This window comes from Trichechus manatus, unplaced genomic scaffold (assembly GCF_000243295.1).
Source record: "Trichechus manatus latirostris isolate Lorelei unplaced genomic scaffold, TriManLat1.0 scaffold00050, whole genome shotgun sequence".
Taxonomy (NCBI): Eukaryota; Metazoa; Chordata; class Mammalia; order Sirenia; family Trichechidae; genus Trichechus; species Trichechus manatus.
Genome location: NW_004443986.1, coordinates 9405381 through 9420457, shown reverse-complemented (window position 1 = coordinate 9420457; position 15077 = coordinate 9405381). Strand labels below are relative to the sequence as shown.

The 15077-nt window shown below is 44.5% G+C and overlaps 1 protein-coding gene across 1 annotated transcript; it reads right to left on the bottom strand.

Moving 5' to 3' along the window:
* Positions 1 to 599: 599 nt before the first annotated feature.
* On the bottom strand, positions 600 to 5128 carry IL6 (interleukin 6). Its single transcript, XM_004377510.2, has 5 exons — positions 5011 to 5128; positions 4653 to 4843; positions 3085 to 3198; positions 2211 to 2357; positions 600 to 935 (listed from the first exon to the last, which is right to left on the bottom strand). The coding sequence occupies exons 1-5, from the start codon at positions 5102 to 5104 to the stop codon at positions 768 to 770; spliced, it is 714 nt and encodes a 237-aa protein (XP_004377567.2). The 5' UTR covers positions 5105 to 5128; the 3' UTR covers positions 600 to 767.
* Positions 5129 to 15077: the final 9949 nt, after the last annotated feature.

Below are 15077 nucleotides of genomic sequence, written 5' to 3'. Positions count from 1 at the left end.
ACTTGGGGTTTTCTATATCATCTCTCAGTTCCCTGGGAGGCCGTAGGGCCTAAAGGTTAAGAGTAGGGAACCTGGAGGCCAATTCCAAATCTGGCCCTGTGTCTTACTTTCCAGTTGGGTGACTTAGGCACATCACTCTTCCACATCTGTAAAAGAGTATGCTACTGGGATTAAACGATATGATGGATGCAGTACACTTAGCATAGTAAATGGCATGTAGTAGGTGCTCAATTATATCTCCAGGTAAAAGATATAATTGAGCACCTACTATGTGCCAGTTACCATGCTAAGTCCATTGCCCCCATTATATCATTATACATATTTGGTGATGGTGGTAGTGACACGATTAAGCTTCGCAGGACAGAACACACACAGACTTAGCTGCTGAGTTTTTTTTTTAAAAAAGGTAGTTTATTGGTATAAAAACAATTTAAACATTCCATAAATACAATATAAATATTTCTTTAAAAGTATGTATAAGTTAGCCGTTTATTTGAGGTAAGCCTACACATTCGATGAAATGATCTGGCTCTGAAACAATGAGGATGTTCAAGCTGGATATCCATTTTATTTTATATATTAGTTTTGAAATAATAACATATCTCAAGATATTTAAATATCAATAAGTTAAAAATAACTAAAATAGTGTCCTAACGCCCATACTGTTTAGTTCCTCATAGAGAACAACATAAGTTATGTGCCTACCAGACAGGTTTCTGACCAGGTGAAGGAATGCCCATGAACTACAATGATCTTGGATGTCCAGGTTACTTGAACCGAACAGCCCTCAGGCTGAACTGCATGAATTCCTCCAGGCTTCGCAGGATGAGGTTAATTGTTGTGTTCTTCAGCCACTCGCTCTGTGGCTGCAACTTAGACAGCAGACTGGCATCTGCAGTTGCATCAGGGGTGGTTACTTCTTCTGGATTCTTTACCTGAAAGCGGAAACAAAAAAATGGATAGTTTAAATATTGAAGAAATCCTTTGCAGCAGAGAGATGCTTTGACTTGTGGGAAGATGTTCAAGGCTGAGGTAAGTGAGAATAATTGGGTCCGCCTGCCCAGACTTGCCCTATGGGGTGAAGTGGTTCTCTTCCGAGCCCACCCTGCTTAGGCCCCTTTCAGAGCAACTGAATTATAATCATCCCTTTGCGGCTCTTTCTTCCATTAGACCATGAGCATCTTGAAGACAGCCACCTAATTTTATTTGTCTTCTATTCTGTTATCTGAGACAGTGCTTGGCAGATAGTTAGAATTTCATAGATATTTGCTGACTGAATAAGTGATTGAAGGGCCCATAATTAAAGGCTTTGAGGTGGGTTCTTCACTAGTCTCTAACTCTAACGCTTTTTTCTGATTTCCCTCTTCCCCATTCATCCAGCATCTACTGAGAATCCAGTGTACCTGGCTGTGGACTCTGATCTAGGGGTGTAAAGAGGCAGGGAAACATCCACAGAACATGGGGAGAAGTAACTTGTTAAAAGCTCCGCACTTCCTTGAGCTGCATCAGCATTAGCTGGGAGCTTGTTAGAAACACAAATCTTAGGTCCCACTCCAGACCTGCAGAATCAGACTCTGCATTGGAACAAGATGCCCAGGGATTCATGTGCACTTTCAAGTGTGAGAAGTGGTTTAAGGAAAATAGCTAGTAAAGGCCCAGCAGCTCATTCAAACCTTGTTGAGTCAAGTCTCCATTACTTGACATTTCAATAGGTAGCTAGTGGGTGACCAAAGCCCTTGGTACCTCCTCTTGCACCCTGCAGCTTTTGGCCATTTCTCTGCACTAACTCTTCCAGTAAAAAATAGGAAAAAGGAGTTGACACTACCGTAATGACAAGAATGTCACTTGGCAATAATTAAGATATTAAAATAATTTTTGTTCTTTGTTACTATACGTCGCTAAGCATACTTGGATGTGCCTCCTTCTATTTTTTAATTGCTTAAGCAATTAGAAATTGATGTTAAAATCCACCTCATTTAATGTAGTTTTAAATGCAGTTACCAATGCCCTTCAATGCCCTTTGCAGAAGGCACCCTACAAAAAATTCTAAAAAAAAAAAAAAAAAAAGTTTAGCTATCAAGAAGTATTTCTCAGATCCTTCCTTTACGTGTAGCCATCATTTCTGAATCGCCACAGCATCCCCAAGTTCTCTAGGCAGCCTTGTTTGAGCCTCTCTTCCCCATGCCAGGTGAGGGCTGGCAGACACTCACCTTTTGCTTCAGGATCTGGACCAGGGCTTTGATGCTGTTCTGCACAACAAGGACATTTCCCTTACTGCCCTCGAACTTGTTCTGCAGGTAATCCAGGTATATTTGAAACTCCAAAAGACCAGTGACAATTCTCATCAGGCAAGTCTCCTATAAAGGAAAGATGGTGGAAACATTGATTATTATTAGGAAGATATAAAGATTTTAAAAGTTAAAATAGGTATAATTCGGCTGTTTCCTTTCCTTGCCCCTCTAGGGAACTTCAAGTACTTCTTAGGCATCATGTTTGGGACATCAGACAACATCAGCTGCTGCATTTTACATATCTGGGTAACCAGAGGCACCACTTAATTTCACTCAAAGACCAACAGATGGTAGAATGCGGCAACCGGACCCTTCTCTAATTCTTTCCTTGGTGCTTTTCCCTCTGGCTGCACTCCTGCCCTTGTCAGTGTTAGGCTGAGACCTGCTTTTATGGAATAATCAGAAATCAGTGCAGGTTATCTCACTGTTTGGAACGAGATGGGTGTAGAGAATGACCTCAGCAGGGAGGGAGGGCGGGGATCCTGCCAGGGGCAGCCAAAGAGGAGAAAGGTCACCGGACCACCTTACCCAGGACAGACTAGCTAAACCTGCTGGGTTTCACTCTTAACACTTGACAGATACGAAAACTTGAACACAGAGAGGTCATTTCTGACCATGCCTGTTCAAAAATAAATTGCATTTAAAAAAGCTTTCAATTCCCTCCTCATGAAAGTTACATGATGAACTTTACAGCTCTTTTGTTGCCTGCATGTGTCTATATACACAGGTACTGCGCGCAAAAGGCAGAGTTTTTGCCTACGCAATAGCTAAAAGTGAATGTGTGAGTTCATACCTTATTGAATCCAGACTGGAAGCATCTGTCTTTTTCTGTCATCTTTGGAAGGTTCAGATTGTTGCCTGCCAGTGCCTCCCTGCTGTTGTCACACTTGTCATATTTGTCACACATCTGGGAAGGAATATCAATCTGTATCATGTAAATGCCTCTAAAACAAACACCACTAGAGGGCCGATTCATGTTCTGCCTCAGCCAGGAAGTTCTCTAAGAACGAGGTCACAACCCATTAGCATCCTAGCAAACAAGGTAGAGTAGAATTGGGCACACCTGGGTTCAATTCCTGGCTCACCTGTGACTTCACGCTTGTTATTTATCCTGAATCTCAGTTTCCTTATCTCCAAATTGGGGATAATTAAACACTGTTCTTGTAAATTTGTTGGGAGGATTAGACAAATTTGCGTAAAGTACTTGGCACACAGTAGGTACTTGTTGTTGCTGTTAGGTGCTGTTGGGTCATGGCGACCCTATAGGACAGAGTAGAATTGCCCCATAGGGTTTCCAAGGAGCAGCTGGTGGATTTGAACAGCTGACTTTTGGTTAGCAGCCAAGCTCTTAACCACTATACCACCAGTACTCCAAAACCCCATTGCCATTGAGTCAATTCTGACTCATAGCAACCTTATAGGTACTTAGTAAGTGATAATAATTTTGATGTTAATGTGGTGAATATAATTCAAGCCACAGAATGTTCCAGCTGGAAAGAACTGTGAAATCAGCTAGTCCAATCCCATAATTTTACAGATGGGGCCCAGAGGTAGTAGGGGATTTGCCCAAGATCACAAAGCTGGTTCAGCAGAACAGAAACTAGAATCTAGGCCTCCAGTCCATCTTCCGTGTTCTTTCCTTGCCACCATACAAGAGCCAGATACCTTGCTATTTAAAGCTTGGGGGCTGACGGAACGACAAGAACACAATTAAAGAGAATATTGACACATTGTGAAAAATGAACTAATGTCACTGAACAAACTGTATAGAAATTGCCAAACGGGAACCTAATTCGCTGTGTAAACTTTTACCAAAAACATGATAAATTAGTATTAAAAAAAAAAGAAAGAATGCTTGGGGGCTGCTCCAACCTATTGATATTTCCACTTTTGTGGGCTATATAGTATGCATCTTAGCTGGAATAACTTTAGAAGTCCTAACTACTGAGCATGCAAACTGAAAAGTACTGCAGCTGGCCCGAAAAGCTGAACATTCCTTTCAGGTGGCACTTCTCTAATCCTCCCAAAGCCTAAGGGCAAAAAGAAGGCTGACGGGCCTTATTTTTGGCTAGAGAAAAAAGAGCCCTGAGAAGCAATGACCCTCAGCTCATGCCAAGTATGGAGCTGAGAATGGACCAGGGGCCACGGACTCAAGCTCCATTCTGTATTTCTCAGGAAGGAAAGCAATTTCCAGAGACCAGCAGCAGAGAAGGAATACAGAAGACAATCAGCCCCCTTTGGGCTTAAATCTAACCTGTCCAGGACCCAGCAAAGACCTCCCAATGTCCCTGTCCACATCCAGGCAGAAGGAGAATGAACGTCCCACACCAGCACTTCCTCACCACAGTCAAGCCTACCTACCTCCTTTCTCAGTACAGAGACTTTGGCAAGGATGAAATTTATGAGTTCTTCGGTTTTGTCTGGAGAGGTGAGTGGTGGTCTGTTTGAGGTGGCATCATCTTTGGAATCTCCTTCCAGGAGTGGCGGGGTGGGGAAAGCAGAAGCCATCACCAGGAGCAGCCCCAGGCAGAAGGCAACTAGACTGAAAGTGCCTGTGCCGGAGGGAAGGAGGAGTGTGAGTGAGCTATTTGCACAGCTGGGGGAGCTGTGCTGCTGGCTGCTGGCCGGCCGCCAGCCCCACCACCGGACATACCACATGCTCCCTCGCACTGCACTTGGCAGCCAGTCAGTCCCAGGGCTTGGGATTTCCTTCACTTACTTGTGGAGACGAAGTTCATAGTTAGACTCCTGGAGGGCAGATGGAGCTCTCTTTTGATCCTGGTAGGCTGGAGGGCAGAATGAGCGTCAGACATCCCCAGTCTCCTATTTATTGGGGTTTGAGATTCTAATATTGAGACTCATGGGAAAATCCCACATTTGATAAACCTTTGTTGATGGGAGTGTAGAGCCAGGGCGGGAGGCGTTGATTGGAAACCTTATTAAGATTGTGCAATGTGACGTCCTTTAGCATCACAGAAATCATAACCGGGGGGAAGAAGTGCCGCTGAGGTCGTCACCGAGGCTAACCCTAGAAGTGAGATCCCTTTTCTTTACTTTCTTTTTTTTTTTTTAGTGACTCAGCACTTTGGCCTCTCTTGAGAAAGAAAGTAAAGCTTGAGTCATGCATGGATTATTACAAGAAAAAAAAAAAAAGCTGAAGTTAACTATGCTTAAAAAAAATACTTCAATTATCAGATTAACAGGTTAGGATATAGTATTCCCGTTAATTTGTATTTGAAAAAACCTAAGATATCCTGACCTGAGTTTCCTCAGACCACACGACAACCCACCAGCCTGGGGTTACAAGTAAAATAATACAAGTAATCTGCTGTTGTTGTATTTTCTGGCTGTCGCCGTGACCAGCTGGTGCAGAACTTCCTGGTCACCCCCAAATCTCATGCAGTTATTTCTAGGAGTCTCCAGGTGGAGTGTTTGGTGCACACATAAATGACTCCTTTTTGCTTCCACGTGGCACCTGCCAGTTTCCTCCTCACCTGCTCCAGCCCACTAGGTGAGGTCCACTACAGCCCTTCCCTCTCCCTAGAGGCCCCTTCAGGATCCTCCCTGTGAAGACTTTGATCTTTGTATCAAAAGGGTTGCCTTGTGCTCTGGTGCTGTCAGCGGCGCTACCTGGGTGTCTCCACTGCCCAGCAACCGTGCCATCCTGCTCTGGTTGGGGAGCCCCGGAGATGCCTGTAGGGCGCTGGGTCTGCTGGAGCCCTCAAGGCACCGACGCCCATTTGGTTTGCAGCTGAAATGGGGAGAACACTATCACCTCTTTAATAGGGACATCAAAGGGGCTGTGGCATCTTCCAGAGCTTGTGTTCACAGCTCCCTCTCCCTATATGACTTGACTTGACTCCAAAGGCGGCTGGGAAGAAATCTACTGACAAAAGACAGGGCTCTAGGCTTTGAATCATGCCTCCCTTCCAATGCTTGGACCTTTGTTAGTGGTTCAAGCTTGTACGGACCTTTTCTGCCCTTGGATGATGCCCCTTGCAGGAAGGTCCTTGGTCTCATGCAAATGGACTTTAGGCTAGGCTGCCCACCAGTCTCCCAGACACCAGACAGCTCTGGGGATTGGCTCCAGCCCAAAACTGGGACCCTTACGCTGCACCAAAACGTTATTTACAAAACATGGTGTTAACATCTTAATCGGGTATTTGCCTTGCAAAAGAGATCTCTTTGGGATTGCTAAAACAATGACTACTGCTAGGGCATTTAAGATATGAATCGATTTGCTAAAGTTTTGTTTTGCTCATAGCATTTTAGGACATGCCTATTGGGGAAAGTGAGGTCACCCACTCTTCCACTGACTGCCTATACAGAGAAGCAGGGGTCCTGTGGCCGTACGTAGCTGGACTTTTAGTTTAAAAATGAAAAAGGGGGAGGATTGCTGGATGGTTTTGTTTTTAGTGCTCTTTGGTCTTCTGCGACTCAGACATTCTCAAGCAGAGTTCTTGCTCTTGTACTGAATGGCACCGCCCCTCCCAGCTGCCCCTGCACTGCCCTGTGATGAGCCTCTGTAGTTTGGGATTGCTTTTTCTCAAATACCATTTAAAAAAACAAAAAACTACAACTCAGTAAATTTCAAATACTTAAACATAGTGACCCAAAAACAGAGAGCTTTATCTTTCCAATTAAAAGTGCTTTTTGATAGGAAGTATGTGTACATGAGAAAATGTTCAAATAGGACATCAGGGCCTATAGGGAAAAGGAAGTCTCCCTCCTTTCCCAGATTTTTCCCCAGAGGTAGAACCTACACAACAGTATTTTCAACAAAATCCTCCGTCACCCTAATCTGAGAGGGGTTCTCTTGGCTACCCAGGTACTCACCTTTGTATATACATTATTGGTCTCTCTATATGTGTGTATATACACACAAACACACACACACATCATAATTTTCAGTTGTCTGGATGCCACCTATACAATTCACATGGTAGAGTATAGGCTCTGGGGAGACACGGCTTGGGTTCAAAGCCCAGCTCTGCTACTTGTTAGCTGTGAGACCCTGGTAAAGTTACCTCAAGGATCTGTACGCTTTTATGCTCATCTGTAAACTGGGATAATAGTAGTTCTTCTTTGTTAGGATCGTTATGAAGATTGACTGAGAGGAAGTCTGAACAATTCTTGGCACATACATGTTAGCTCTTTGTAGCATTCCTAGACTCGGGCTCTGCTTTGGAGCATTCTTCCAGTTCAGCTGTGTTAGTTCTCGTGGTGTCTTGCCTATGAAGGAAACATGACTGAGCCAGACCACTGTGCTATTAATAAGCTGGTCTTCCAATTATTTTTCTCCCAAAGAAATGAGATTCTATGTTTTGTTGAAAATATTTTATGGTATAAAGTGGAAAACAAAACAAAAAGAGTGATTTTCCCCTTTTTTCGAGACCATTAAGATCAAACTCCTGAGAGTAACTTTCAGGTCATTTCCTTTCAAGAGCGAGCGAGGGATCCTGGCTTAACACCAGACCTTGTGTCTCTGCAGCCAGAAAAGGGAAAGTTGTGTGTGTGTGGGAATGTATGTGTGTATGGGGCGGGGAGGGTGGACGGCTTGGGAGGGACGGTCTGCTCCCTTGTATATTGCTTTTATGGGTCTTTTTTTTTTTTTTTTTTTTTAGCTTTAGTGCCTTGTGTTGGCATTTGCTTGTTGGAGAAATGGGTCCTCCTTTACCCTAAAGTGTTAATGCAACATCCGTAATTCCACCATGATAACTTCCTTCTTTTGCATCTCAATGGGTTTTCCATTTGGAGAACTCATCCCTCATATTTTAATATGCACAAATGACCAGGAAAGGCTACGCTGTCGGCTTTTATTAACTAATACCTTAATTACTGAATTGCACCGTTGCTGATATGAAGTAACTGTCAGCTGAGAGACCATAGAGGAACGGGCAAATGGGAATATACAGATGGGAAACCAAGGCAGCTGTGCTTCCTTTACCACTTTCTCTAGGGCTGGCTGGTCTTGTCTGTGTTTCTCAGGGTTATTGCCCCTGGCTGCTTTCCTACATGTTGACTGAGTCCAATCAGAGGGTCCATTAATGCATTCACGGTAAAGGGGGAAATATTACGTTCCCTTTGGTACTTAAGCTCCCAGGAAGAAAGGTGTTCTCCACGACTCACAAGTTAAGGTGTAGTGTTTTGCCCTCTGCATGTATTCTGGGGTCAGGGGTGGGTGGGTTTGTGATTTGGCAGGAGAAAAACCAAGATAAAACAAAAAAGGGAAGTCATTGGGTACTAGGGAACTTGCAGTTGCTGTCAGAGTGTAGTTTCATTCGTCACATGTCATAAGAAGTTTGCAAACTGAAACAGTGGGTGATTCAACAACTCCTTCTGGGACTGTGTCCCACTAGGCAGATAGCAGACCTGCAAGGCTCTGGGAAGTGTCTCTTCTTTGGGAAAAGTGCTGGTGTTACTTGGAGAGAGAATATTAGGGACATATGGTATATCTATTTGGAAAGGGTCAGCTGATCTTGGAGGGCAGCCAGGCTTCCGGACCAAAGCTCTTGGCAGTTCCCAGCCTGACCCAACCTCAGTTCTGGCCCTCAGAGCCTCAGCTCTGATGTCTTCACTGCCCTGTTGTGGCTGCTGGCAACGTCTTGGTCTGGCCTCAGCTTTTCTGAGAAGGAGGATGTTCTGGGGCCTAGCTCCCCCAAGGCCAGGGAAGGGGCACATCTGCCCTGCTGTGTTTCTGACTCAAGACTATGCAGGGAGGCCATTTGTTCTGCTATGTTTCTGACTCAAGACTATGCAGGGAGGCCATTTGTTCTGCTATGTGCTGAGTTACCTTCCCCTGCTGAAGTGGAAAATCCCAGGCATTTTAGAAGGGAAGTGGCTTCTCCTGGGGCAACAATGTAGAGTCTCCCTCTTACCCCTCCCCCCAAGCTGATAGGCCAAGAGAGTGCCAAGATCTGAAGATGTTAATAAGCCAGCTGCTCTGAAACTGGTTTGTTGAGAAATGCCTTGTTGATCCTATTTGCCCTGCCTCCTCTCAGCTGGGGAGGTCCCTGAGGCCAAGTTTTGGTAGTTTGTCTCTTCTCCATCTGTGCCGCAGGCCTTCTCTGTTGGTGGCTGCTGGTTCTGCTTTACAATTAAGAAACTTCAACTTGTCAGCTAGGAACATTAAGTTAATTCGTTCTCATAAGAGTCATTTGAACCATCTTTGGTTTCTCCAAAGGTCTCAGTTCTCTTGATTCAGTGTCATAAACAGAAACTAAGCATGCGAAAGCATTGGCTGGTTCCCTTCACCCTTTCCCTCAAAATTAAGGTACTAAAAACCCACTTGAAAGCATCACATGTAATGGCAAGACCAGGGGATTCTGCTGGCCTGGTTATGATGTGAGTATTTTACCTCCCTCCTCTGCCCTTTTGGCCACTAACTTGTTAAAAAGAGAGTGCCTTAAGCCTCTGGATGCAGCCTCGAATGTGTTCTCCTTAGGAAGCTGAATCCATGAAGGGATGGAACTCTCTCTAGTCTTTACGATGGAATGATTTCCATGAAGTGCTCTGGACATATTGAGAGCTCTGCAATTCTGAGATATTGGGGCTTTTTATTCCTGAAGAAGGGTCCATCTTGACTGATTAAAAATGTTACAGAAGAATTGAGATCCAGGTAAGAAGGTCCAAGAATCAGGTGATTTCTTCAAGCTATTGAATTCTAGCTTGAGTTCTATGTTGTATGTGTGTGGGTGTGTGCAACACAGAGCAGAGTCCTTGACCTACAGATCTACCTGGTGGGGGGGTGGGGGTGGCAAGGAGTGCTGCCTCCTCTGTGTGAAGGCTGGTATCCAGGAAACTCGTGCTAGTTGTTGACTGCAGCTTTGGTCTGCCAGGCCTGTGCTGCTGGGTCCCCCAGTGGTCTGTGTCTGTGCAGCAGTATTGCACTCCTCAAGGGCTCTGTGGGATGACAGCCCTATATCCCCATCCTGCAGGCCATGTTTCTTATGCACTACTTTCCTGTGGGTGAGGTGGTGGGGATGAGGTGGTGACAGGAGGGAAGGCACAACCTGCTATACCAGGCAGCTAGGCAGGTCATCAGGATGTGTGGAAACACTTTCCTCCTCCCTAGAATTTAAAGTTGTCCTTTGGTGTGCGCAGTGAAGCTTCTCCTGGGGGGTGATGAACTTTTAAAAAGGGGAAATGCATTCCCAAAGGTTTATTTGGGAGCTTGGTGCCTAAGCTATTGCTGCTGAATGCCTCAGGTTTCTGTCCTAAACAAATGGACGAATGAGTGGACAAATGAATGAATGAATGAACAAACACCAAACCAGTTGCCTTCAAGTGGATTCTGGATGATGGTGATGCCATGTGTGTCAGAGTAGAACTGTACTTCATAGCATCTTCAGTGACTGATTTTTCTGGAAGGAGATTGTCAGGACTTTCTTCCGTGGTGCCTCTGGGTGGACTTAAGCCTCTAACTTTTCAGTTAGTAGCTGAGCTTGTTAACTGTTTGCACTACCTAGGGACTCTTTCGCATGTACTCCTTTCTCGGTGACCAATTTGTTTCCTATGGCCCCAGTAAAGCTGTTGAAGGTACCAGGTGTGTAGTTTGGGGCAGTCAGGGGTCACTAGTAGATTTAGGTGCAGGGCTGTTTTGGTCCGGCCTTGTATGGCCAGTCTGTTGGCCAGGCTTGTAAAGGCCCCACGGGCCTTCCTGACTTAGAATGCAGGATTCAGAAGGAGGTTGGGGCTTTACGCTGCCAGCAGAAACTCTTGGCTGAGTGTAGGGTTTCCCTGAATTAGGCTCGTCTTTTCACTGCATTTCCAAATCCTTGGTTTCTTGTGTTTTGGGAGTGTAGCTGCCGGCAGATACGAGTGCGGAGATGATGACTAACAGAGCTCCATTTCCTCCTCTGTAACTTGAGACTGGCGGAGAAACCTCTCCAAATTCCCTCCTAGCTAAAGCATTGTGTGACTCTTTGATTCTGTGGATCTTCATTAGCCTTGCTTAACAATCCAGAGTCTCCTCTTGATGGAAATACAGGAGTGGGAGAGTCTAAATTGAGAACTAGTTCTCTAATGTCCAAAATTCTGATACCATCCTTCTAGTTCACACCTAAAGAGCAGTTTGTAGACCTGTTGCAGCTGGTTAAGGTGCCATCCATTTTGACATGCCCAGGATTTTGGTGCCCGAAGGGCAGGTCAGACTGGTTTAGAAGATGCCAGAGCCCAGGCACATCAATGCAAGGAGGTAGCAGTTATCAGATTCTTAGTTCTCATACAAACAGGAACAGATCAATATTCAAAATTAAATGTTTCTAGCTTAAAAGAAATAATTATGCAAATAATACATGTTCAAGGTAGAAAATTGATAAAACAGAGATAAACAAAACGGACAAGACAATTTTGCATAACAATCTTTTTACCCATGGGTAACCATTGTTATCATCATGGTATAATCATCCTGGAGCCCTGGTGGCACAGTGGTTAAGAGCTTGGCTGCTAACCAAAAGGTTGGCTGTTCAGATCCACCAGCCGCTCCTTGGAAACCCTAGGGGGCAGTTCTACTCTGTCCTATAGGGTCGCTATGAGTCAGAACTGACTCAGTGGCAACGGGTGCAAGTATAATCATCCTAGTCATTTTTCTATGTAGCTATACATATAATTGTATGGGAAATAGGAAAATACCATACATAGTGTCTTATAACCTACTTTTCTTTATTACACTGCTTTTTATGCATGACATTGTGGGTAATTCTTTGAGTAGTGGCTATATAAACAATGACCATAGATATACCAGTCAAAGCTCATTGAGTGAGGTTTATGGATGATGCCTGCATAAGCACACTGTTTATAAGACAGAGAAGGAGTTCATACCTTAATGGGGATGAGATACATTTAAAAAAATCACTGAGTTTCCTGGTGTTCCTTTTTGTTCAAGGAGCACTGGTGGCACAGTGGTTAAGTGCTCAGCTGTTAACTGAAAGGTTGGCAGTTCGAACCCACAAGCAGCTCAGCAGGAGAAAGACATGGCAATCTGCTTCTGTAAAGATTACAGCCTTGGAAACCCTACGGGGCAGTTCCACTCTGTCCTATAGAGTTGCTCTGAGTCTGTCCTATAGAGTTGCCTTGGCAATGGGTTATGGTTGTTCATGGAGTAGTATAATCTCTAAAACAATAAGTCATGCTGATTGCTTGGCATCATGTAAATGAAATTTGCAGTTCAACTGAACTTTGCTTTACACCTGGTTCTGGTAACTTGACATAGTCAAGATCTGACTGGACCTCGGGGCAGGTATCAGTAGCTCATTGCTCCTCATTGGTGGCGAGACATATGGAGAGTTGTTGTGGACAATGGTGTCATCATCTCTCCTCATCTCCTGTGGCTCATTTCTTCTCATACCTTGAAACTCCTTATTGGAGGCCTGTTCTATGGAGCAAAAAAATGTCCATCTTGATAAGAGTTTGCTGTCTTATGACAGTTCTCTCCTTTCCATATCTAGTTCTGGTTGTGTCTCCCTCAGGCAACCTCTCACATGTGGTGATTGTGTTGTTCGTACAAGAGAAACTGCATTTTTTTCCTGTGGAAGCTGAAGCTGGACCCAGCACCAAGGAGATACCCTCCCTTGATGATGGTTGCAGAAGGTGTTTGGTGAGAGGTAGACAGTCACGGCCCCTCTTGAGGACTCTGTGATGCTGGAATGGGCTACTTCTGGAGCTATTTTAGCACTTCTCCCTCCCCTAGATATCTATAAAAACACAACCACAAGCAACTATTTGAGAAAGTTTGAATGTATTGAGTGACATCCTGAGAGGTCTGCTGGTCCTGGATCCCATAACCTCAGTGTTGTTTTACTTCTAAGATACGTGGAGTAATTAAGGATTGACATGCAGGATCAATCAGGTATTTGTTGAGGTCCAGGTGCCAGGCTAGCTGCTTTATACATGTTAATTCATTTAAACTTCAGTCTCTGTAAGTGGGTATTATCTTTGCTTTATGGATGAGGAAACTGAAGCTCAGAGAGGTTAGTTGACTTACCTAAGATCATGCAGGCTCCCGAAATCATAAAGAAGCTAGTTGGATTGAGCAATGTTGCTGTATAAAAAAAAAATTAACGTAGCATACTTACGAAAATAACTTTTGGGGTGAGGGAGCATTTGAAAAACAAATGTAGAAGGTATGCATTATTTGTGTAAAAATACGGTAGATCAAGAGTAGAGTTGCCAGGTAAAATATGGAATGCCCAAATAAATTTGAATTTCAGATAAACAACAAATAATTTTTGGTATGTTTGTACCAAATATTGCATGAGACATACTAAAAAAAAAAAGTATACCACTTCTGGGCAACATGGCGCTATAGTCAGAAGCACCATGCTGTCCCTCCACAGCAAAGATCAGAAAAACTAAGTCAAACAGAGTCACATGTCAATCCTGAAACCCTAAACATCAAATGAAGAGATAAAGAACTCAGCCAAGCACCGAATGGAATAAGAAACTGGCTGAGAACAGAGAGCGAGGAGAGATACATGCAGAGGTCCCCTATCAGCTACCACAGCACAGATCTGCCATCTTGGACTCCTATCGGAGATCAGTGAACAGGAGGTACGAGAAAGCAGTTTCACGGAGCTTCCAGCAGGAGACAGAACAACCAGTAACCAGCAATATATGCTTTCTCACTCCCTACCCTTCTTCACCCCCACTTAGCCTCTCTGCTTCCTGCAGCCACAGTCTCTTGGCCGGGAAGCACTTGGATTCCACCTGCCCGCACTGGCCACCTCCCTGAGTACCTTTTGTTGGCTGCTGGTGTTGCCTTTTTCTGCTTCTTGAGATTTCTTCCTTACCCCTCACCACCTCCCCCTTTTTTGTCTCAAATACCTGGCCCTGTGTGCCACCTTTGCTTCATCCTGAAAGGCTGTGAAACACCGCTTGACTGTGAAACTCCTTCCCAGCCCGTGCCGCCACACTGGTGGGACCCCCAGGGCTTTTTTGTTTATTTGTTTGTTTGCTCTGATTTGCTCTGTTTTGATTTGTTTGTTTGTTTTCTTTTTCTCTTCTCAGCTTGGGTGCCCCTTCTAGCTGGGCAGTACCGTGCGGCTTGGAAGCTACTCCCTTACTCTGCGCAGACACACAGGGATATACCTGGGGGCATTTCTTTTTTCTTGTTTTCTGGGTTTTTTTTGGGGGGCGGGTTGTTTCTTTGTTTTGTTTCTTCTCTGTCTTATTCCTTTTTTGTCTTTCTTCATTTCCAGTTTCTTGATTTATTCATTTTTTTCTTTTACCCTTTTTCTTTTTTGTTTTTCCCCATTTCTCAGTCTGTCATCTCTCCACTCCAATAGCAAGCTCCCTTTGCACTCTTCTTTGTTTGTGTGTATGTTTTTGGCTCCTGTTCATCTCTCCTCTTTCCCATACCCATCTTAGCTCTACACATCACAATCTATCCCCTCCTTCCTGCCTACCTGCACTGTGCGCTGCACATCACACTCCCAAGCAGCACAGGCACGGCCTACTGGAACCTGCCCTGCGCTGATTCCCAGTCTGCACTGTCAGCCCTGGTATGTGCCACAAACAACCCATCCCAGCATCTCCCCTTCAGCTGGACCTGCCCTGCTGTACCATACCTGAGTGACTGACCCTGCTCACTGGACAAGGTGGTGAAAAGTATCCTGCACACAGATGAGCAAACAACAAAGAACACACAGCCTGCCTGCTCAGACATAAGTAAATAAAACAAAAAAGCAGGACAAAACAAACAAATCTACGATCAATAAATGAAGAAAATAACTACTGAATGCCCTGAAGACAACAGACAATATTAAAACATTTACAAAAACAGGACAG